This window comes from Colobus angolensis, unplaced genomic scaffold, assembly GCF_000951035.1.
Source record: "Colobus angolensis palliatus isolate OR3802 unplaced genomic scaffold, Cang.pa_1.0 Scaffold126, whole genome shotgun sequence".
Classification (NCBI taxonomy): Eukaryota; Metazoa; Chordata; class Mammalia; order Primates; family Cercopithecidae; genus Colobus; species Colobus angolensis.
In genome coordinates, this window is record NW_012113808.1 from 9580085 (window position 1) to 9606371 (window position 26287).

General features: G+C 35.2%; 1 protein-coding gene across 2 annotated transcripts in view; it reads right to left on the minus strand.

Annotated features, from left to right (window-relative positions):
- NME7 (NME/NM23 family member 7) overlaps nt 1-26287 on the minus strand; it is a 236397-nt gene that overhangs the window by 158713 nt on the left and 51397 nt on the right. For both annotated transcript variants that reach the window (XM_011933423.1, XM_011933424.1), the window contains exons 5-7: nt 20382-20432; nt 15782-15989; nt 4486-4591 (exon numbers count right to left, since the gene is read on the minus strand). In XM_011933423.1, the coding sequence (XP_011788813.1) occupies nt 4486-4591; nt 15782-15989; nt 20382-20432 (365 nt within the window). The remainder of the gene's footprint in view (nt 1-4485; nt 4592-15781; nt 15990-20381; nt 20433-26287) is intronic.

A 26287-nucleotide genomic window follows, 5' to 3' on the forward strand; every position in this document is an offset into this window, starting at 1 on the left:
TTACTTCCACTTACGTGGTCAATTTTAGAATAAGTGTGATGTGGTGCTGAGAAGAATGTATATTCTGTTGATTTGAGGTGGAGAGTTCTGTGGAGGTCTATTAGGTCTGCTTCGTTCAGAGCTGAGTTCAAGTCCTGAATATCGTGGTTATTTTTCTGTCTCGTTGATCTGTCTAATATTGACAATGGGGTGTTAAATTCTCCCACTATTATTGTATGGGAGTCTAAGTCTCTTTGTAGGCCTCTAAGCATGTGCTTTATGAATCTGGGTGCTCTTGTATTGGGTGCATACATATTTAGGATAGTTAGTACTTCTTGCTGCATTGTTCCCTTTACCATTATGTAAGGCCCTTCTTTGTCTCTTTTGATCTTTGTTGGTTTAAAGTCTGTTTTATCAGAGATTCAGATTACAACTCCTGCTTTTTTTGCTTTCCATTTGCTTGGTAAATATTCCTCCATCCCTTCATTTTGAGCGTATGTGTGTCTTTGCAAGTGAGATGGGTCTCCTGAATACAGCACACTGATGGGTCTTGACTCTTTATCCAATTTGCCAGTCTGCATCTTTTAATTGGGGCATTTAGCTCGTTTATATTTAAGGTTAATATTGTTATGTGTGAATTTGATCCTGTCATTATGATGTTAGCTGGTTGTTTTTTCCGTTAGTTAATGCAGTTTCTTTATAGTGTTGATGCTCTCTACAATTTGGTATGTTGTTTCAGTGGCTGGTACCAGTCATTCCTTTTCATGTTTAGTGCTTCTTTCAGGAGCTCTTGTAAGGCAGATCTGGTGGTGACAAAATCCCTCAGCATTTGCCTGTCTGTAAAGGATTTTATTTCTCCTTCACTTATGAAGCTTAGTTTGGCTGGATATGAAATTCTGGGTTGAAAATTCTTTTCTTTAAGAACATTGAATATTGGCCCCCACTCTCTTCTGGCTTGTAGGGTTTCTATAGAGAGATCCACTGTCAGTCTAATGGGCTTGCCTTTGTGGGTAACCTGACCTTTCTCTCTGGCTGCCCTTGACATTTTTTTTGTTCATTTCAACCTTAGTGAATTTGACAATTATATGTGGGGTTGCTCTTCTCGAGGAGTATCTTTGTGGTGTTCTCTGTATTTCCTGAATTTGAATGTCAGTCTGTATTGCTAGTTTGGGGAAGTTCTACTGGATAATATCCTGAAGAGTGTTTTCCAACTTGGTCCCATTCTCCCCGCCACTTTTAGGTACACCAATCAAATGTAGATTTGTCTTTTCACATAATCCCATATTTCTTGGAGGTTTTGTTCATTTCTTTTTTTTCTTTTTTCTCTAATCTTGTCTTCTCTCTCTATTTCATTAAGTTGATCTTCAGTCACTGACATCCTTTCTTCCACTTGATCAATTTGTCTACTGATACTTGTGTATTATTCACGCAGTTCTTTTGCTGTGTTTTTCAGCTCCATCAGGTCATTCATGTTCTTCTCTGCATTGGTTATTCTAGTTAGCAATTCGACTTGAGCTTTTTTTCATGTGTTTGTTGGGTGCATGGATGTCTTCTTTATAAAAGGGTTTGTCCATATCCTTTGCCCCCTTTTTAATGAGGTTGTTTTTTCTTGTAAATTTAAGTCCCTTGTAGATTCCAGATATTAAACCTTTGTGAGATGGATAGATGGCAAAAATTTTCTCTCATTCTGTAGGCTGTCTATTCACTCTGATGATAGTTAATTTTGCTGTACAGAAGCTCTTTAGTTTAATTAGATCCAATCTGGCAATTTTTGTTTCTGTTGTAATTGCTTTTCACGTTTTATTCATGAAATTGTCACCCATGCCTATGTCCTGAATTGTACTGACTAGATTTTCTACCAGGGTTTTTATAGTTTTGGGTTTTAGATTTAAGTCTTTAATTCATCTCGAGTTAATTTTTGTATACAGTGTAAGAAAGGGGTCCAGTTTCAATTTTCTCCATGTGGCTACCAGTTCTTCCAGCTAAATAAATAAATACAACTAGTATTTATTCTATACTACTTTATTTTATTTCAGTCTCCTTGCAACATATTTTTCCTTTAAAAGGATTAGACCAGATAAATTAAATTGAATAAAACATTTTAAGACGTCAAGGATAAGCTTTTTAAAAAGTTGATGCCAAAAAACAAGAACTTTTTCAAAATGTGAGTGCACTATGTGTGTGCATGTATATATGTATATTTACATAAATATACATGGGTTTATGTGTGTGCATGTGTGTGTGTACAGGTTGAATATTCCTTACAGAAATGCTTGTGACAAGAAGTGTTTTGGATTTCAATTTTTTTTGGATTTTGAAATATCTGTAGATACGTATTTGTGGATCATCCCTAATTCAAAAATCCTATAAACATAAACCAGTGGTTGAAAATGCTACAATGACCATTTCCTTTGAGCTTCGTGTCTGTGCTCAAAAAGCTTTGGAGTTTGGAGTAATTTGGGTTCCAGATTTTTGGATTAGGGATACTACACCTGTGTAGACACTCACACACACACACACACACACACACACACACACACACACACACACAATCTCCCCAGCTAAGAAAAATGAGTGAAACATAAAATCCCAGGTTTTTTTCCATAAATTTTCAACACCAGCCATTTCAAATATTACTATCACTTCCTATGGAATTGTTACTAACCATGTTCCATGTGACTTTTTTGTGGCTATTGCTGTTGGGGCAATAGAGTATAGAGGAAACAGAATGGAGATTAAAAACAAACAAACAAACAGGGTTTGCATCCTCGATTTCCATTCTAAATTAGGAGAAACAACTTAATCTCATGGAACCTTAGCTTGCCTATGTGGAAAAGAGCAACAAATTTACCTACTTGACAAACTTGCTGTGAAGATTAAAGATAATGTATAAGGAACCAGTCTGCTACCTGGCACATAGTGGTATATTCTCCATAAGTGTTTGTTACCCATGCTGCATGTTAGTTCCTTATAATCATGGTCCTAAGGATTTACAATATACTAAAATACATTCTAAATAATTAAAGAAGTATTAATTATGCAGCAAGATCTTTAAGGCTCACATCCTTCCAACAAGTAATTCTATTTCTAGGAAGCTGGCCAGAGGAAAAGATTAGAGATATCATCAAATATTTATGTATAAAGATATTCTTCAAAGTTTTAATTTTAATACGAAAACACTGAAAACAACCTAAGTATCCAAATACCATACTACATTTATACAATTGTTGTTAAATATTAAATAATCTATTAAAATATTAATGAGGACTTAACAGCAGCCAGAAATGCTCACAAAAATTATATTTAAACAACAGCCCATAGATCTGCATCTCAACCATTACATTCATGTGTATCAGTGTACACACATGCACATACAAATGCAGAAAAAAAGGATTTGGAGGAAATGCATCAAAATATTAACTATGACTATCTTCAGGTGATTGGAATTCAGCAAGTTTTTACTCTGTTTTTAATGGTTTTTTTATTTTCCAATTTTTCTACTACATACATGGATTACTTTGATACTTAGAAGACATAAAATTTTTAAATCCATTCACTTCTGTATATTATTTAGTATATTTTAGTTTTTTAAGGGTGATCTTTTTAACCATATACCATTTTACTTCCAAAAATATTTGAGATACTTCACAAAAATATATACACCAGACTAAAATAAATAAAATAAAGAAATTGAGACAAAAATAAGAAAAGAACTTGCAAACTATCTCTCTCTATATATGTATATATGCAAACATGTATTTACATACATATGTCAAAGAACTGTTTCAGATACAAAGAACTGAAGGAAACTTCTCTAGCTTTCTCAGGAAGGGTATACTGGAGGTATGGCAGATGTTGTTTTAATTTGTACAACAGGAGTGCTATTGGCTGGGCACAGTGGTTCATGCCTGTAATCCCAGCATTTTGGGAGGCCGAGGTGTGTGGATTATCTGAGGTCAAGGAGTTCGAGACCAGCCTGACCAATATGGTGAAACCCTGTCTCTACTAAAAATACAAAAATTAGCTGGGTATGGTGGTGTATGCCTGTAGTCCCAGTGACTCGGGAGGCTTAGGTTGCAGTAACTCAATATCATGCCACTGAACTCCAGCTTGGACAACAGAACGAGACTCTGTCTCAAAAAAAAAAAAAAAAAAAAAGGAGTGCTAATTATGTAAATTAAGTGAATCACAGTTTGTGATTGGAAAGAGAGGAGGCGGATTAAAAGTCTTAAAATTAACCAAGACCTGCAACAGTATCACTGAGCCTGAGCATGATCGGCAACTCAAAGAACATCTCCTAAAAATGCACAAAGAAAAAGACAAATATGAGATTTAGACAGATTTTCCCTTATATTTTGTCACCTTTACTCAAGTGCCTTCAAAGAAAAAAAATGGAAATACTAAAATTATACTTTAATTTCTATACATAAAGTACATCAAGAAAATAAACATTGCTCTCCTATTAAAAAAATGTATTGAATATAGTGTACTCAACATAGCACTTACCTTCACTGACAGCATGGGGTTTAACAATGCAACAGGTACAATTGGTAAATTTAGCAGTGTTTGCCGGCCCACAACCTCCACTGGAAGGAAAAAACAACTCCATTTCCTAAAAACAGAGAGAAATGATTTTGACAAATGTGATCTCTTAGCTGGAACTTACAAGATATTTCTGTGGGGGAGGAGGATCATGCAATTACTTTTAGAGTTTCATATAAATTTTTTGTTTCAGATTTTCTAAAAATGAGTTTTACAAAGACACACTGATTAGATTAACCCTGTTTCAAGACTTCTAACCAGAAGAGCATATAAAGAATTATCAATCAAAGCAATGAGAATATGCGTCATTTTGTTCCAGGAATATAGTGGACAAAGACTTAATAAATTTTGAATATTGGAAATACCATTATAAAGTTCTTATTCTCCCCAAAGCATTAGTTAATTAGACACAAATTTAATTTTAAATTTTTCATTAAAACGTGTAAAATAAAATTTAACACTAGGAAATTTTATAGGAAGAAAGATTAATATCAGGAATCTGAGAACTACAGCTACTTAAAACTAACTATAGGCCTAGTATAAAATAAAATCAAATGATCCATGTTTTATAAACAGATTTAGGCTGTGTTATTCACATTGGATGTGGTTCACTAAAATGACAACCCAACAATTTGAACTAGCCATAAAGATGGTCACACTAATCAGTTCTTTTAATTACTTAGATGCTTTTCTGCCCCTAAGCTTTCACTGCTATTATTTTTACTATTCCCTGTAAAACCCTCTGACCCAAGCTCCAAAGAACCTTACCAATGTGTAAAGAGCCACGTCAAACACCACTTAGCACTAGGAGGCATTTCCTGATGCCTCGTGTCAGCAACCTTTACTCCCCCAAAGTTATAATTATTTGGGTACTTGCCTTCCATCAAATTATAAATTTGAAAAAAAGGGAACTAAGTTGCCTAGCTCTGTAGGATTCATAGCACCTAAAACAATGCCTGGCTCAATGCAAATAGCCCTTGATATATACAAGCGATTGGTACTCAAATCCCTGTGTGTACTCAAATCCAGGCATGCTCAAGTCCGCAGTCAGCCCTGTGGAACCTGCTTATAGGAAAAGTCAAATCTATGTAGATGCGAGTTTCACATCCTGCAAATACTGTATTTTCAATCCTTCCATTGAAAAAAATTCACATATAAGTAGACCCGTGTAGTTCAAACCTGTGTTGTTTATGGGTTAACTGTATTTATTTTTCACTAAATTTAAAATGAAAAGATTATAGAATGTGTTAATATGCCACATTGATGAGCATTTTTTTAAACACAACGACAATGAGGAATTATTCAAATAGTAGTGTATATAGTTGAGCATTTCCAGTGGTAAGACGTTAGAATAAAAAGTGTTCTATTCCTAAGATATCAAGTGCCTTTCTATCATATTGCTGCCATTATTTATTATTATTTTTAATTAATAACAACAGCCACTACCCCTTTTAGTCCTATACCAGATGCTTTGATTGCATGGTCCGAGAGAACCTTTATGGTACAGATGAAAATTCAAATACCTACAGGGACCTGGAGATGATCAATGAAGGAATGAAGTAGAAGTGGTGTGACAAGAGAACATGACAGAGTAGCAAACTGGAAAGGGCATGCCCTTTTGAGAGTTCCCATTGGTCTGTTCCCTTCACAACAAAACTCAAAAGAAATGTCTTTCTTTTCCATTTTTGCTTCCTCTCCTACAGTCTCTTTTAAACCCATAACCAATTAGGTTTTCATTCCACCAAAGCTGCTCATTAAAATCCCTTACTACCTCCATGTTGCTAAGTCCACTGGTTCATTACTCTCAGCCCTCACCTTACCTTACCAAACAGTATTTGACACAGTTTGTCACATCCTACACTACGGGATGTTTTCATTACTTGCCTTTCTTCCTACCTCACTGGCTACTCCTTCTCAGTCTCCTTCGATGGTTTTCTCCTATCTAGCTGACCTCTATGTGTTGGAGAGTGCCAGGGCTTAGTTCATCTTTATTACTTGTTCACTAGCAGTTTCTCAATGAATGTTTGGGAATGACTGAAATTCAGCAGCTAATAAATTCTGCATGTGCTAAACAAAATAAATGTATCCAGTGTAATAAATGAGAAAAATAAGACTCAGAAAGCTTAAGTAACAAGCCCTTACAAGTTACCAAGTGGCAAAGCCAGGATTCAAATCCAAGTGACTGTAGTTCCAAAAACCCTGTACTTTTTCTATTATCTGTCTTTCCAAAGTGAAAAGCAGTACTAAATTGTTCTGTCTCTAGTTTAACAAATTATTTAATAATTAGCTGACCAATTATTTTTGTCTTAACTTTCCTTTAATTCCTTTTCTCACTCAATTTCTAAAAATAAAAATGCCAGCTTTCCAAGTACCCAGATTTTCAAGTACCACATTTACCTATGCTGAATAAATATTTATTTATAAAGCATAAAGATTTTACATAAATACATCTTCTTAGTGAAACGTGAATAAGAGCGCTTTTACTAGGTCATTGTTATGGCAATTAATTGAAAGTCTTTACACAACAAATAAAGTCACAAAAATAATATCTGTGTTCCTTTGAGATTTGAGGGACTAAAATATGTTGTATAAAATCTGTTCTTCCAAAAATTATTGCTATTATCCTTGTCCCTTTACATTTTCCTAAATTCCCTAGTAGGAAAGAATAAATATCAATAGCTTTACAAAAAACAAAAAATTCAGACTCAATTTGAAAGCTTTAGGTATATAATTTTTTAATTTTTTAAACAAATTATAAAATATAGAGTTGTACTACTTCATAAAGTTTCACCCTGATAGGATTTCCTGGTAATTTCACTAAAACATTTGTAATTAATCTGTACTAATAATTTTATTATGATAATAAAAGTATGGTTAAATGGTGGTCAGTTAAAAGTTTCTCCAAAACCTTTTACTTGTAATAGTAATTTAAAATGGACTATCATTTCTGTAAATGTTCCAAATTAAAATAGTATAGATCAATGAAACAGAACAGAGGCCTCAGAAGTAACGACACACATCTCCAACCATCTGATCTTTAACAAACCTGACAAAAACAAGCAATGGTGAAAGGATTCCCTATTTAATAAATGGTGTTGGGAAAACTGGCTAGCCATATGCAGAAAACAGAAACTGGACCCCTTCCTTTCATCTTATTCAAAATTTAACTCAAGATGGATAAAGACGTAAACATAAGACCTAAAACCATAAAAACTCTAGAAGAAAACCTCAGCAATACCATTCAGGATATAGGCATAGGCAAAGACCTCTTGACTGAAATACCAAAAGCAATGGCAACAAAAGCCAAAGTTGACAAATGGGATCCAATTAAACTAAAAAGCTTCTGCATAGCAAAAGAGAAATTATCATCAGAGTGAACAGGTAACCTATAGAATGGGAGAAAATTTTTGTTATCTATTCATCTGACAAAGGGCTACTATCCAGAATCTACAAGGAACTTAAACAAATTTACAAGAAAAAAACAAACAGCCCCATCAAAAATTGGGCACAGTATATGAACAGACACTTCTCAAAAGAAGACATTTATGCAGCCAACAAACATATGAGGAAAAAGCTCATCACTGGTCATTAGAGAAATGCAAATCAAAACCACAATGAGATACCATCTCATGCCAGTTAGAATGATGATCATTAAAAAGTCAGGAAACAACAGATGCTGGAGAGGATGTGGAGAAATAGAAATGCTTTTACACTGTTGGTGGGAGTGTAAATTAGTTCAACCTTTGTGGAAGACAGTGTGGTAATTCCTCAAAGATCTAGAGCCAGAAATAGCATTTGACCAGCAATCCCATTTCTGGATACATACCCAAAGGATTGTAAACCATTCTATTATAAAGACACATGCGCACATATGTTTATTTCAGCACTATTCACAATAGCAAAGACTTGGATGGAACCAAGCCAAATGCCCATCAATGATAGACTGAATTAAGAAAATGTGGCACATATATACCATGGAATACTATGCAGCCATAAAAACGGATGAGTTCATGTCCTTTGTATGGACACGGTTGAAGCTGGAAACCATCATTCTCAGCAAACTAACACAGGACCACAAAACCAAACACTGTATGTTTTCACTCATAAGTGGGAGTTGAACAATGAGAACACAAGGAGGGGAACGTCACACACCAGGGCATGTTGTGGGGTGGGGGCTAAGGGAGGGATAGCATTGGGAAAAATACCTAATGTAGATGATGGCTTGATGGGTGCAGCAAACCACCACAACATGTGTATACCTATGTAACAAACCTATGCGTTCTGCACACGTATCCCAGAACTTAAAGTATAATAATAATAAAAAAAAGAAATAGACACAGCCACCTCAACCTTCAGCAACCACAGCCTTGATCAATCAGCAGACATCAACATCAAAGTAAGATCAGCAAAAAGATAATGACTCGCTGAAGGCTCAGATAATTGTTAGCATGCATTTTTCAGCAATGAAGTATTTTTAATTGATATGTTCATAGTTTTTTTTTTTTTTAGACATAATGCTATTGCACTTAGTAGCCTACAGTATAAACATAACATTTATATACCAGGAAACCAAAAAATTCATGGGACTCCCTATATAGCCATATTCACTCCATTGTGGTGGTCTGAACCAAATCCACATTATCTCTGAGGTATGCTTGTAGACGAATAGAACAGAACAAATTGCTGAAATTGACCCAGATGTGTGTGTGTATATATAGTCAATACATTGTCAACAAAGGTGCAAAAGCAATTAATTAAAGAAATAAAGCATTTTTAGCATAATGCTGGAAGAATATCTATGTAAAGAATAACAAATTGTGATCATACCTTGCACCATACATAAAAATTAACTCAAAATGGATCACAGAATTAAGTATAAAAACTAAAACTATAAAACTTCTAGAATCAAATAAAGAATGAAATATTTGTGACCTTAGGTGTGGGAACAGTTTCTTAGACTTGACACCTAAAGCATAATACATTAAAGAACAACTGATACTGGACTTCCTCAGAAGTAAAAATTGCTCATACAAAGATATTGTTAAAGAGAATGAAAATGCAAACCACATACTATGAGAAAATACTTGCAAATCATGTACCTGGATAAAGAATTTGTATGCATAATATAAAGAACTCTGAGCTGAGTGTTAAAAGACAAATAAAAGTTACCTGGGCAAAGGGAGAATTGGAATTTCAACGCAGAGGGGTAGAATGAGTAAAAGCAACAGAGCAAGAATCCCACAGTAAATAGAAGGTGAGGCAGGATATAAGGCTGGAGGAGAGGCTGGGAGACAGATCACTAAAATGCTTTGGAAACTATGTCAAGGAGCTTGAATTTGATTCTGGGAATAATGGAGTACTTTAAAATATCTTTAGTAGTCATGAGATGGATGGATTAATATTTTTAGATAACTCGTTCTGAAACCCATGTGGAAGATACATTTGAGGTAGAAACGTATATTCCAGGACTCTTGCAGCAGCCCAGGTCAGAACTAGAAGAGTGATGGTAGGAATAGAGAGAAAGGGAATAATTCAAGAAAATGTTTAGAAATGTTAGAAAAACCTACAAGATCTTTTGCTGATTCTATTAGTGGGATAAAGAGGGCAGAATAAAGAATCCTGGCTCCCAAATTTCTTTTCTAGAGATGTACCGAATACACAAGGAATACTTCGGTAAATTATAATCAGCACAGGCTGGGCATGGTGGCTTATGCCTGTAATCCCAGCATTTTGGGAGGACAAGAAGGAGGACCACTTGAGACCAGGAGTTTGAGACCAGACTGGGCAACATAACAAGACCCTACCTTTACAAACAATTAAAAAATTAGCTGGACATGGTGGTACATGCTTGCAGTCCTAGCTACTTGGGAGGCTGAGGCAAGTGGATGGCTTGAGCCCATGAGTTCAAAGTTATAAAGAGCTATTATTACACCAACCACTGTATTCCAGCTTGGGCAGCAGAGTGAAACTCTGTCTCAAAAAAAAAAAAAAAAAAAAATTGTAATCAGTTCTGTTTTAAACGTATTGTTTCTATGTAAGTCTGAAACTCTAAGGACAATCCTAGATAGAAACTTAAGTTAATTTACATTTTTCCATATAAAATTATCTCACACAATTTATGGACGAATCAATCTATCCCTTGTCCACTGATTTATAATGGCACCAACTTCTCATTATATGTGGGTCATCTCTTGAGCACTCTAGACTGTTGCACTGATACACTTGCCTACTCCCATGCTAACATCACAGTTTTTCCTACTAAAGATTATGAAAAGTCTTGATATCCCTTAAAATAAGTCTCACCCTATCATCACCACATCTTTTTCTCCCTCTTCAAAACTGTCTTAACTGTTCTGGGCCCTTGGCTGTTTCATAAGTCTGTTAAACTTCATGAAAATCTGTTCTAAGGTTTTGAATGAAATTACCCAATTTATAGATCAATTTGGAGAGAACTGCTATCTTCAGGATACTGACTCTTCCCATTCATAAATGTGGCATGTATCTTCATTTATTTATGTCTTTTGTTATTGTCCACAATAAATATTTATAATTTTCTCCATAAAGGTTTCCCACATCTTTTGTTCAATTTATTCTAGGTGTCATAGACTTTTTTTTAACCATGTGAATGGAAATATCTTCTAAAATTACATTTTCTAACTGGTTATTTCAAGTATATCAAGATTACTATTGATTTTTATATATCAAAATTATATCCAGTACAAATTACAGATACAGGCTTGGGGAGCACCATGAAAGTAAAATATTAATAATAAAAGATAACATCCATTCATTAAATACTATGTTCCAGGTACTATACTAAGAACTGAAATAATTTCTTTTAATCCTCAAAGACCACTACAATGCAGGTTCAATCATGATCTTATTTTACAGACTAGGAAACTGAAAATTAGAGCACGAAAGGGAGTAAACCAAGAAGAGAAGCCTGCACAATACCAACGTCTGAAAGGACAAGTGAAGGAAGAAAAACCAATTAGTAAGACACAAATCATGGTCTCTAAAGACAATATTTTCAGGACTGATGAAAATAATGCCAAATTTTAACAATTGCTCACAAATGAGTAGTCAAAGATAGCTGAGGAATGAAAACAGTGAGCATAAGTCTATGTTTTGATAAAATCTGGAAAGATGGAATCAAAAATTAAACAATAACTAATAGGAACTCAAGGTAAAGAAGAAGCTGTTTGGGGCTGCATAAGTGTGGGGCTGTGATGTTTTTCAATTTTTTAAGACCTATGGTCTTTGCTTCTTCACATAAGCTCTATTTTCCAGCTACAATATTTTTCCTTAATTCTTAGAGCCACCTAACATAATATCAACAACACTCACTCTTCCCAAGACAAGGGTAAAAATATATATATATATATCCTAAAGGGTTCATACAAATAATAGGATATTTCAGGGACTAACAGCAGAAAGAGGTTAAAAAAATTAAATGCACAAAATATAAACAAATATGTTTAAGACATTTCTTTAGGTTAAATGGCAATGGTAGCTGCTTTGGATTGGATGTTTGTTCCTTCCAAATCTCATGTTGAAATTTCATCCCCAATGTTGGAGGTGGGGTCTAATGGGAGGTTTGGATAGTAGGGGTAAATTCTATGAATAGAATAATGCCCTCCCTCCGAGGTGAGCAAGTTTTCCCTCTATTAGTGCCACTGAAAGCTGGTTGTTAAAAATAGCCTGACACCTCTCCCTGTGGCTTGCTTCTTCTCTTACCATGTGATCTGTGCAAATGCAGGCTCCCTTTTACCTTCCATCATGAGTGGAAGCTGCCTGAGACCCTCACGAGATGCAGATGCCCAATCTTGGACTTCCCAGCCATCAGGACTATGAGCCAAATAAACCTTTTTCCTATATAAACGACCCAGCCTCAGGTATTCCTTCACAGCAACACAAAATGGACTAAGACAGTAACTAACTTAGCAAAAGTTGCTCCACTACAAGATATAACTAAAATCTGACAAGTATATTTGTGCTCAAATTTATTAAATGATCTAGTAGAAACAAAAAAGAAATGGATGCCATAAGGTGGTAATAGGGTGAAATAGGCAGGAAATATCAGTAAACAAGGTAGTGACTTTCAGTTCAGCCTCAATTATTTCCTTCATTAATTAGTTATATTGATTATTTTTATAATGCTTTAAAATATGATTGGTAATTTAACTATACAAACAATACCACATTTACAGTAAATGTCTACTACTAAGATATGGTCAAAGACTATAATTGCTTTCTTGCAGGTATCTTTAACTTCCTTAACACTTTAATCACATTTGTTTCACAAAACCACAGCCATGGTTAAAGCCAACTCTCCACCTACTCCTTACCTTCAGCCATGCAGTTGAACCGGCTGGAGAACCACACTCATAATTCACGGCCATGAACACTAGATGGGCCATTAATTCAGCATAGCAATCACACACTACATTTCCCTGATTTATTCCTTTTCCAGATGACCATTTCACATATTTTTCTCTCCCTTCAGACCAACCAATACCTTATCCCTCATCCTCACTTTTAGCTGTTTTGATCTTGCTTCCTACTTAAGAATCAGCATCTGTGTTCACATATTCTCCTTTCCCATCTGTTGCTACAGACGAGTACCTGAGATGCGCGCCTGCCAATCTCTCCACCTGGGTTCTAATTTCCATTTCCTTTTGCCTAATTAATGAAATTGCTCCAACAAGTCTCCCTCTTTTTCCTACATCATCAATGTTTTACCTAAAACCTCTCATCTTAAAAAAAAAATTGATCCTGCTTTTCTTGACAGCTACCACCTCATCTCTTTGCAGGAAAATTCCTCAAAAGGAAAAGTTGTCTATATTCACTAATTCTAATTCCTGTTCCACAATTTTCTTTTAAGTCTACTCCACACAGGGTTTTGCCTCTACCTCCCCATCAACATTGACCTTACAAAGTTCACCAATGATATCCACATTACAAAATTTAACAATCCATTCTCAGTCCTCTTCTTACTTGATATATCTGCCTTATTTGACACCACTAGTCATTCTTTCATTTTAGAATATTTGATTCACTTGGCCTCTAGGGCATAATTATCTCTCAGTTTTTCCTCTTACCTCTCTGGTGGCTCCTCCTCAACCTCCTTTACTGCCTTCTTCTCCTTGACCTTTCCTCAAGAGGCAGCTTCATCTTTGGTGCTCTTTCCTTCTCTATCTACACCTTCTCCTTGGTAATCTCAACCAGTCTCCCGGTATTAAATACTATTTATGTGCTGATAACTCCAAGCTGTATACTAATTTTTTTCATTCATCAGTCTAATTGGATAACTAACAAACAGGTTAAGTTTATAAATGTCCAAAACGTAACTCCTGATTGTCCATTCATTCTGACTCTAGCCACAGTTTGCCTCATTTTAGTTTATGTAAATTCTATCCTTCTGTTAATCAGGCTAAGAACTTTGGTAATCCTTGGTATCTTTTTCTCATACTCTACATTCAGTCTAGCAGAAAATCTTGTTTCTTTGATCTTCAACCATTAATATATATTTTAAAATATATTTGTATACTTCTTTCATTATTACCACCTGGGTCCAAGCAATCATCTCGCTGGGTTATTCCAACAAACTCCTGATTAGGCTCCCTGTTGCCGTTTTTGCCCTCTATAGTCATTCTTTTTTTTTTTTTTTTTCGAGATGGAGTCTGACTCTGTCACCCAGGCTAGAGCACAGTGGCGTGATCTCAGTTCACTGCAACCTCCACCTCCCTGGTTCAAGCAATTTTCCTGCCTCAGCCTCTGGAGTAGCTGGGATTATAGGTGGGCACCACCACACCTAGCTAATTTTTGTATTTTTAGTAGAAACAGAGTTTTACCATGTTGGCCAGGCTGGTCTTGAACTCCTGACGTCAAGTGATCTGCCCGCCTCAGCCTCCCAAAGTGCTGGGATTACAGGCGTGAGCCACCAGTCCTGGCCTCTATAGTCATTCTTAATGCAACAGCCAGAATGATCCTTTTAAATGGCAAGTGGAACATATCAGTCCTTTGCTCAAAACCCTAAAACGGCTCTATTTTTTCAGAGAGAAATGTAAAAGTGCTACTATGGCCTATAAGACCATATAATCTTTCCCCTAATTACCTCTGTAACCTCTCACCCTCTTCCTCCCTCTCTCATTCCTATCCAACCACACTGTCCTCTTTGCTGTTAGTTGACTATTCTAGACAGAAATATGCTATTCAAGGAATAGTGAGATGGCTAGTGTGCCTGGAACACAGTGATTAAGATAGAGATTGATCAAAGATACAGTTAGAGATAGATAGGGGCCAGACTAGATAGAGCATTGGAGGCTACAATAAAGACCGTAGATTTTATTCTAGAAGAGACAGAAATTCACTGAAGGGTTTTCAGCAGGTGAATGTTAATCTGATTTGTCTTTAAAAGATCACTGGGCATAGTTAATTGTACTTGGGCAAGGTAAAATTTTCATAAATTGAGTGTAAGAAAAGAGGAGAAAATAATTTGGAGGCTATTGTAGCAGTTCTGGCAAAATACATTAGTGATTTAGATCACAATGATCAGATTCAGGGTTTATTCTGAAAGAGCTGAAGGGACTTGCTGATGAAATGGTAAGAAAAAGGAGGAAATCAATTATAAAACTGTCTAATATTGTTTCATTGCAAACACAACCAGATTAAAAACTACTTTAAGTGAGACACTTCTCACAATGCTAAAAATAAACTTACACTTCATTAATTCAACCTCAGCATAAATCCAATATAATGCTTTATTTATATGGATTTAAAAATAAGGACTAGAGAAACTTTCACAAACACTAGGTATATATAGGAAAATAATAAGATGTTAAGCTTGAAAGTACAGTGTTAGGTCTGAATCAAAAGGTAATATCTCCAATTATATCTTCTTTATAATATCTCCAATTATATCTTCTTTTTAATATCTGCTAGCCATAAACTGGTATTCTTACATGAATTCAGTAATTCAAACATTTAGGAGCCTCAGTAATTTAAGTCTTTGGAACAAGAAACAGGATGAGAAGTATTGTATTGGAGAACACTTACATTGATCATGATCAGGTTACCAGTTCACAACGGAGATATACTGAAACACTGTTTGATACTAGGCAAAATGTCAAAGGTTTTCTCTACTACTAGATCAGTGGCATAAATCCACCCTAAGTCACCAGTGACAGAAATGCTTTACTTTCATATAAAACATTTAAAAGAACTAGAAGAGAATTAAAATATTTTTAAAACTCCTTACTCTGGCCGCAGAAGCAAAAGAATCAGGGCCATGCGCTGCATTTCTTATGCCATCTGTTCCAAAGAGGGCTCTAATGCTTCCAGAAGCATCTGTGCGTGCCACCCCAGAGTTTGCAGGTCCCAGCAGTCTTTTCCATTCACATATAGCGTCATCTCTTAAAATCTCCATGGCAATAACAGGACCAGTTGTAATAAACTGGATCAGCTCACTGCAAAACAGATAGAAGATTAGTTTGCTTCTTTTTTCTGTCGACCTAGTTATCTATCTTAACAACAGGATATATTTAAATTGGATTATTTCAACATAGACACGAATATTAATAATCTTAGAACCATTGAGAATAGTTAATTTTACATGGGCAGGAGAAATTTTTCGTAAATTGACTGTCTTGCAGTGGCTCAATTCACTTCAAATCACTAGTAATGTCAAATTACTGTTAGAAGAAAAATCACTGTTCTGTTAAATTAAGACTGTTTCATGACTTAAAATGCATATTGTTGACCTATGCTTTTCCCAGTGCTCTAACAGGTACAGAGGATTTTCCTTTTTATTTAAATATGTTTACCACTGCAATCAAGTACAATTTCACAATATACAAATTGATGACAGGGATGGATGCCTTGTAACATATTTTTAGAAAGAATTTATTTATTTTTTGTGTAAAACTATTAGAATTCAAGGACTGACAAAGAACTCTCTCAACCAATAAACACTGAGTTGGTTTGGCGATTTAAAAAAGAAAACCCAGAAGGCTTCAAGAAATATCCTTTTATTAGTGTAAAAACTACTCTGGGTTATTTCTGTATTAAATTATTAAAGCTTATGCATAGGTTCTTGATTAAAAATCCAGCACTGAGTCACAGTCCCCCAAGGTATAAAAAACAATATCTCATTTTATTTTCTACTTTTATATGTGTACAGGATGCAATGACAAGTTTAAGTATGAAATAAGTGACATCCTCCCTCTGACTGTATTAAGCAGGGACATAGTACTTTTTAGAGTAAGCCCATGTTTTCCTTTCATCCAAAGTAGAGAGAAGAGACCCTCCTGGAGAAAGGAGCATGGTGTGACAGGCTGTTTTGTGCCCACTAACTTACGATTATTTTTTACACACTTCCTTCCACCCTGTACCATGTTATATGTCACCTCCCCTCAGTACTTCCTTTTTAAAACACTCCCATTCTCTTTGAAGAATATTTCTAAGAAATAGTATGTACAAAAAAGTATTCTTCTACCCTATCTTCTTCACCCTAAGAAGTCTATAATAACTCCTTATACATTTTCTGCCAAACCTTTGATGCCAAAACAAACAAAACCCCCAAGACCAACCATTAGATTAAAAAAACCCAAATCAAGGGAGCAAACCATGTTTATTCACTCAGTAAGCATTTAATAATTACCTACAATATATCAGCCTCTGTACCATAAAAAAAATCCCCCCTTCGAGACACTTACAATCTAATGCCCTATTAATACAGAATTCTCAAAACACACAATCAAACAAGCCTATGAACATGGCATGTAACAATACAGGGAATGATGTGCCTGATCATAGATACTGTTTCATGCAGTTACTTCACCTAGTCTATTGTTACATCGTTCTCATTAACAGGCAACTAGTTAATCCATTCTTATAATAAAATTTACCGCACGCAAATCACATATAAATCATTAGACTAGGAGTTGTAATTCAATTCTATAAACATATACAAAGTTTATAACAAAAGATAATTTCCACCAATTTTCTAGAAAATTGTATATGGCTATTCTAATAAGACTTAGGAATATTTTATAATGCTTGATTTGAAATAATCTATAGCATAATAATTTTCTTATATAAAAATTTTTTTAAAACCCACTACTCAGTGCAGGATATCAAATAACATGTCTACTGTGGCCATTTCATTTGGCTAATACAACATTCTTTCTTATTAGAAGTGTAAATACTCTTTGTCTGTCAACAGTAACATGAGTATGCAAAATATTCACTTAAATTTAATTACATGTCAAATATTTAGAATATATAGATTCAGTGTAACATATTATTTGTTATATGTCAAGGAACAAAATATATATCAAACTAGTTAAAATAGAAGGGTTCCATGAACATTGTTTTATGTATACAAGGCTACCAAAATAATTTAAAAGTACAACGGGCTACAGTAACCAAAACAGCATGGTACTGGTACAAAAACAGACACATAGATCACTGGAACATAATAGAGAACACAGAAATAAAGCCACACATCTACAGCCATCTGAACTTTGACAAAGTCAACAAAAATAAGCAATGGGGAAAGGATTCTCTATTCAACAAATGGTGCTGGGATACCTGTCAAGCCATAAGCAGAAGAATGAAATTGGCCCCCTAATTTTAACCATACACAAAACTTCACTCAAGATGGATTAAAGATTTGAAAGTAAGACCTCAAACTGTAAGAATCCTCGAAGAAAACCTAGGAAACACCATTCTGGACATTGGCCTTGGGAAAGAATTTATGACTAAGTCCTCAAAAGTAATGGCAGCAAAAACAAAAATCGACAAGTGGGACTAAAGAGCTTCTGCACAGAAAGCTTCCGCACTAGCAACAGAGTAAAAAGACAACCTAAAGAATGGGAGAAAATATTTGCAAACTATGCATTCAACAAAGGACTAATATGCAGAATCTGTAAGGACCTTAAACAATCAAACAAGCATGAAACAATCCCACTAAAAAAATGAGCAAAAGATATGAATACACACTTCTCAAAAGAACATACAAGCAGCCAATAAGCATATGAAAAAATGCTCAATATCACTAATCATCAGAGAAATGCAAATCAAAACCACAATGAGATACCATCTCACACCAGTCAGAAAGGCTATTATTAAAAAGTCAAAAAATAAACATGCTGGCAAGACTACAGAGAAAAGAGAATGCTTATACACTGTTGGTGGGAATGTTAATTACTCCAGACACTGTGGAAAGCAGTGTGGATAGTTCTCAAAGAACTTAAAACAGAGCTGCCATTTGACCTAGCAATTCCATTACTGGGTATATACCCAAAGGAAAAGAAATTCTACCGAAAAGACACATGCACTTATACACTCATTGCTGTGCTATTCACAATAGCAAATACATGGAAACAACTCAAGTGCCCATCAGTGGTAGACTGGATAAAGAAAATGTGGTCTATATATATAACACAGAACTCTACACAGCCATAAAAAAATAAAATCATGTCCTTGGCAACAATATGGACACAGTTGGAGGCCATAATCCTAAGCAAATGAATCCAGAAACAGAAAACCAAATACTGCATGTTCTCACTTACAAGTAGGAGCTAAACATTAAACGCACATGGACACAAATATGGGGATAATAGACATTGTGGACTACTAAAGGGGAGAATGCAGGTGGTGTGAAAAACTACCTATTGGGTATTATACTCTCTACCTGGATGATGGGATCCATACTCCAAACCTCAGCATCATACAATATTCCCATGTAACAAATCTGCATATGTACCCCCTGTACCTAAAATAGAAACTGAATCTTTTTTTAAAAAAAGTCAAAAAACAACAGATGCTGGCAAGTCTGTAGAGAAAGGGAACACTTATACACTGTCGATGGGAATGCAAATTAGTACCTCAACCACTGTAGAAAATAGTTTGGAGTTTTTTCAAAGGACTTGAAACAGAACTACCATTTGACCCTGAAATCCCATTACTGGTATATATCCAAAAGAAAACAAATATTTCTACCAAAAAGATACATGCACTTGCCTGTTCACTGCAGCACTATACACAATAGCAAAGACATGGAATCAACCTAGGCGTCCGTCAGTGGTGAAATGGATAAAAAAAATGTGATACATATACACCATGGAATTCCATGCTGCAATAAAAAAGAATGAAATCATGGCCTCTGCAGCAACATGAATGGAGATGGAGGCCATTATACTAAGCAAATTAACACAGAACAGAAAACCAAATATAACATGTTCTTCCTTGTAAGTGGGAACTAAATAATGGCTACTCATGGACAAGAACATCTACTGATGGCAACGACAGACACTGGGGACTATTAGAGTGGGAGAAAGGGAAGGAAGCAAGAATTGAAAACCTAAGTATTGGGTATTATGCTCAGTACCTGGGTAATGGGATCAATTGTACCCCAAACCTTAGCATCACACAATATACCCAGCTAACAAACCCACACAGGTACCCCCTGAATCTAAAGTAAAAGTTGACATAAAAAATACAAATTAAAAAAATTAAAAGCCCCACAAACACAAAAGCATAACAAAAATACTGAACATCAAATATAATTATCACTCCATTTTTAATCAGCCAAAAATTTTAAAAGTTATCCTTCTTGCAATGTAAACAAATCATCCTATTTGCAACTAACTAAAGTTTAAGATTTTTAATGATAAAATATAGGAATCCTTAATAAAAAAGACAGAGTGCAATTCTTAGAATTCTGTGCAGTTGCAAGATGTTGCTATGGCCCTTCTGACAGATTATTTTCATGTAATAAATTTTAAAAATGTAACTCCATAGTTTTCTAGGATATCCTCGTTTATATGCCACTAATCGCCGAATTAAGGACCTACTTGAAAAAGGGCCTTGATTGGTGATCTACGTGAAAATCCAATGCTTCTTTCCTATAAAATAATCAAAATGCCAATAGTTAAGAATTATAAAAGAAAACACTTATTACTTTAGCTTACATTAATAAAATAAAGATAAAATCCTCTCAATCTATACTAATTTATATTTTCATTAATAATTTTTCACCAAATATTCTGTCAAAGGCTCTCTTTTAAAATATTTTGTAAGTATGAGTAATAGCGATATAAATAAAAATTAATGTAGGAGGCAATATTTACTTTTCTACTTATGTTATATATCGTCTATCTTCTTCTTTTTTTTTTTTCAGATTGAGTCACCCAGGCCAGAATGCAGTGGCATGATCTTGGCGCTTGCTACAACTTCCACCTCCTGGGTTAAAGCAGTTCTCCTGTTTCAGCCTCCCAAGTCACTGGAATTACAGGTGTGTGCCACAATGCCTGGCTAATTTTTGTACTTTTACTAGAGATGGGGTTTCACCACACTGACCAGGCTGGTCTCAAACGCCTGACCTCAGGTGATCCACCCACCTCGGCCTCTCAAAGTGCTGGGATTACAGATGTGAGCCACCACACCTGGCCTTATCTATCTTTTTTCACAGCATCCTGAACATTCTAGTAACAAAGGTTAATATTTGACCAATGAGAATATTTGTTTTTTAAAGTCTAAATAAGTTGTATCCAAAAAATGCAAAGCCATCTTCTAATTAAAAATTTGTCACTCTTTTTCCACAGGCTTTAAACTTAAGAGTTTAGGCTAGCATTTTAACTTGATGTTTACAGCTTTTTTTCTTAGCTAGGTCTCTCCAAAGGAAAGACTATACAGTCGTGTTTTTAAAAGCTGCCTGAGAAATTATGTATCTTAATTTGTTTTTATTTTATTGGTTACTAATGCTTTAACTGACATCACCAAAAAAGGGGAGAATATGGAAACATTTAGAATTCAGAGTTTATTAATTGTAACAGGGATTTACTTTTTACATTTATATTACCACTAAAGAATATCTACACAGGCAATAAAAGAATGCACTTTAAACTGATTAGCTAAAAACTCTAAAAAACTTTTTTTTAAAGCAAACCAGGTGACTCTCCTAAAACTGTGTAGTTTTCTTAAAGGCTTTGAACTGGGTTCACAGTATATGACAAATATATGTAAACATCAACTACTTTCAAAACTGGAAAGTGTTCCCTAGCAAAGAATCAACCTTTCAGGCTTGAGAATTAATTTAATATGCAATGCTTTTAAGATTTTATCAGCATATTACAAAATGAATTTATATAACAAGTTACACCACACATACTCTCATTCTAACCAAATGTACTTAAACATTCATTTGGCTATGAAGAGATTATGAAATATTTAATGCCAATATAGAGAATAAAATTCATCCTGAGACATGGAAAGGAGAAAAAATCCTAATTTTTCTAGAGCCAATTACAGCCATGATTAAATTATTCTATTTATTCCTTACAACAATACATTGAAATAGGTGTGATCACCTTCATTTTACATTTGAAAAGAATAAAGTTCAGCATTTGTCCAGTTCACAAAGCTAGTAAGGACAAGACAAGAAGATTTGAACCCAAAGTCCTCTGCAAATTTCTGACTGCTTATGCTCTTGCTACTACTAACTGCAGAACAACATTCCAGAGGGTAAATAGAAAAACTCACAAAAAAAGAGATATGTATATATTGCATTACAGTCTAAAATGGAGTAAAACTGAATGACTGAAAAACTCACATGGAGAATAAATTAGAAGAGTTAGCAGAAGAATACTAAAACAACCAATCCTAAACTTTTCAAACACACAAAAAAACTGAACTACAAGAAAGGAAAAAACAACCATAATCTTGAACATCCTTGAAAAGAAAAACCTCAATCCATTACTAAAAATGCTTCATTGCTTTCATCCAACATGTCCCTGATTCCATAGTTACCTCCATTCAAAATCTAAAATTGAAACCAGGATGAGAGTTCATAAATGTTTTCCCATCATTCTTACCTAATTCTTTGCTTAAAAGGTTTAGAAGGAGATAGGTATTAACAAGTGAATCACTATCTAGAGAAGTTTTTTGTTATTGTTTTGTTATGTTTTGTTGTGTTTTTATAAAGAAACTAACCGTTCTTTCACAAGGATCTATCCATTAACCCTTTCAAGAAATAGTTACTTAATGCCTACCTTCGTTGTGGCACTGATCCAAGAACTAGAATTACAAAGTCATCCAGAACTCAGCAATCTTCTGGATATTGCATCATGGGGGAACTGACATTTGAACAAACAATTTTAGAAAAGATGCAAACATTGTGAGAAATTCCTCCAGGTGAGTTTCTCTCTTCTAACTTGTCTTACTGGGTATGCCAAGAATGCAAGGATCTGACTGATCTTTATCAGTGTCATTTCTCAGGATTGTGTTTGCAACAAGCAACCTTGAGGGATAAGGTAAAGCCTCTCTTCAGTATAAAGAGTTAGGCTTGTTTATTGCTTGCTAATGGAACAGCTGGTAACCCAAGTTCACTCCTCCTCAGTTGTGATGCCACCCTCTACATACACAGTATACACCTGGGCCTAGGTCATTTTATTCCTACAGGATATGGAGGCAAGGAGAACCAATATAAACACGATGCTCATGCTGCTTGCTCTACCATAATAGTCTTTTGTCTCTGACTCAGAAGTCTCATGTCATCTGCTAACATCCATGGAAGAGTTACAGGTAACTTCCTAGCTTATAAATTGGATGAAATCCCAAGCTCAGCATACTAATAAAAATACATGAACTGATATGAATGATTACATAAGCAGTTAAGTTTTCTTGGGAATTAGTTTCCATTAGACACTTGAGTTGGTTCTGAATGATGAATAGGAATGGACTAGACAGAAGACAAGGCAGAGCATTCAAGACAGTACAATATTATGTACAGAAGAATTGAGATGGGATAAAGCACATGTTCAGGGAACTGAAACCTAAGTATCCTCTTAGAGCTATTACAGTAGGTGAGTCCAGATGACTAGGAGTCTTGTATACTCCATCAAAGAGCTTGTCTGCTTGTCCATTTCTTCCTGCATATGGGAAACCACTGACGGATTTAAGGAAGGGAGTGGTAACATGTTCAAATTTTCATTCTATAAGGTTCATTCTAGTGGCAATAAGAAAATGGCATGGAGCAATCTTTAGGTAGGAAATGAGCCATCAAGGAATAGAAGGTAGTAAGTCAAGAAGTAGACAAATCAGTCAGTAGCCTATTTTGATACATTGAAAGCCTGAATATGAATCTGTAAAATGCCTAAACTAAGGGGCTGCAATAGGAATTATAAGGAGAGTATTGCTCCCAGAGATATACAGAAAGCAGAAATAAAAATATTTATAAATCAGGTAGGTATGAGGAATGGGGGAGCAGCAAGATGAATCTAGGATCACTTTCAGACTGACAGTTGTAGAGAGAAGTCAAGGCTGAAGATGTATTTGGAATTCATCTATAAGTAAGTGGTAGGTGATCATTTGGACATGGATGGGACTACTCAAGTAAAATTGTAAAGAAAAGAACATACAACAAGCTGGATGCAGTGGCTCATGCCTGTAATTCTAGCACTTTGGGAGTACAAGGCAGGAGACTCACTTGAGGCCAGTTCAAGACTAGCCTGGGCAACAAAGCGAGACCACGTTTCTGGTGGAATACCTGATTGAAATCATAGTGACAGTCACTGAGATGGGAAAGCATATAGAACAGAGCCCTATATGATCACTCACAGAGATGCTGAAGTCATCCCAACTGTCAGGAGACACTGGAATAGAAGGAGACTATAACTTTAAACAAAGTGTCCAAATCTTTAACAAATGTGGAGTTTGTGAACTGTAGAATGGAAATGAGGCTCAGTGGGTGGTAAAACAACTAAATAACATGAATTTCCAAGGATGAAGAAGAGTACAGATTTTTAGGAGGGAGCTAAAACACGCTATATCATGACCCTGTGACACAAGAAACATTCCTGAGTGAGCAGCCTACAGGGCTAAAAAGAAAGGGATGTCCCTGGAGAAGGGTCAGATTTCAACTAAACTAAAAATGTGTGGGCAAGGATACACTCTGTTAAGACACTATGGACATAGGGATATTTGTTCACAATGAAACTTGATTTCCAGAGGGGCCAGTGAAAATGATTCGGTAAGAGATTTGTGTTCAGAAGACTATGAGAAAAGGAAATGTATAACTATAAATGAATAGGTGTGTTAACAAGTAATTAGAAGGGCTTGCATCTGTGGTACTCCAAAGAATGAAGTGTTTCATAAGGCATGGGTGGAATTAACAAGATTTAAGGTTTCAAAGAAACTAGCAAATGTACACCCTATGGTGCTCTTGAAGTGTTCGCTGGTTTTAGCATCTTTCTTAATGTGCTATAGGGTCATTATGATAAACAAATAGCGTCTTTACCACAGGAAGTTGGATACCAAGTCATCAGACACTGGAAGTATAGAGACGCTAAACTCATGTAACCCTCACCACAACTTTATGAGATAGGTACTATTATAAATCCCATTTTGCAAATGAAGAAATAAACACAGTGGTACATTGTTCAGTCACAAGGCTAGTAAGTAGCACAGTTACAAGCAATCTGGTCTAAATACTGTGCTTGGAAATGTAAGCCTCCTCTCTCTCTAGAAAATATGTAAACTAGGAGATCATACAAAAGGAAAATACTTCAATTAAACATGTCATTGTCAGGGTAAAATGGAGGGTGTTGTGTTCAAGTTTCTTGGAATCAGATGTATTGAAGCTGACTTGAATGTCTACTGCCCCCCACTGTCCCCACTCTCACAGAAACAAAAATGCAACTGACCCATGGAATAAATCCAGAAATAAATGATTTATTGAAGCATTAAGAAGATAGCTGACCAAAAACAAACAAAAACTAGTGGAGAAACATAAGAACACTATTGGAGCCAGATCTGCCTAACTGCTACATTCCTGTCCCTAGAGACACTCTGTGTTACACTCAGCCAACCAGAGTGTGATCCCAGGAAACAAAGGCCTCTGCCCTATACTCATCTCCCTTCCTCATCTTCCAGAATGTTTCAGTCTTTGCTTTGTCTACTTGATAAGAAACTTTTTTAAAACAGGTGTCCAATATCATGGAACAATCATTAGATTTTTTTCTAAAGGATCTCTAAAAAAACTGAAGAGAAGGTTTTCCCTATCCTTTGTTTGTACATTGGTAATACTCTCCTTGCCACTCTCATGGGGTTAGAGTTACTTACTTCGCCATAGAAAGGGATAAGTAGAATGTATAAGTCTTATTTTCACTAAATAACTTAGAAAATATCTGGTTAAATGGGTTGGATTGCTTTTTAGATAGGTATATTTACCTATCTAGGTAAAAAATAAATAGGTATATTTATCTATTATTTATAATAAGAAGAGCTAAATGTAAACATTTCCAAATGCATCATCTTTGGAAATCTCAACAATAACATCCTCTTGTCAAATAAAAATAATCAGACATTTATTTCCTCTATTAATTTTATACAGTGTGTTATCTTTATATATTAAGAAAAGATTATAATTATCAAGCATTGGTGTTATAAAAGCAGATGGGGTTTTGAAAGACAATAATAATTAAATGAGGCATGCATAATTTGACAACTCCTAATTACTGAGACTTCAGTGGTTATTTATGCATCTGATTACTTGTTGTCTTATTGTTCTTTCTTTCTTCTTTTCCTTTTTGTTGCCTGGTGTAATGACTACATGACAGCTGAATTTCTACCCTGTCCTAACTTTGCTTATCTTTAAGAAACAGGACTTCTAAATATACAATCATGTCATCTGTGAACAGGGACAATTTGACTTCTTCTTTTCCTAACTGAATACCCTTGATTTCTTTCTCTTGCCTGATTG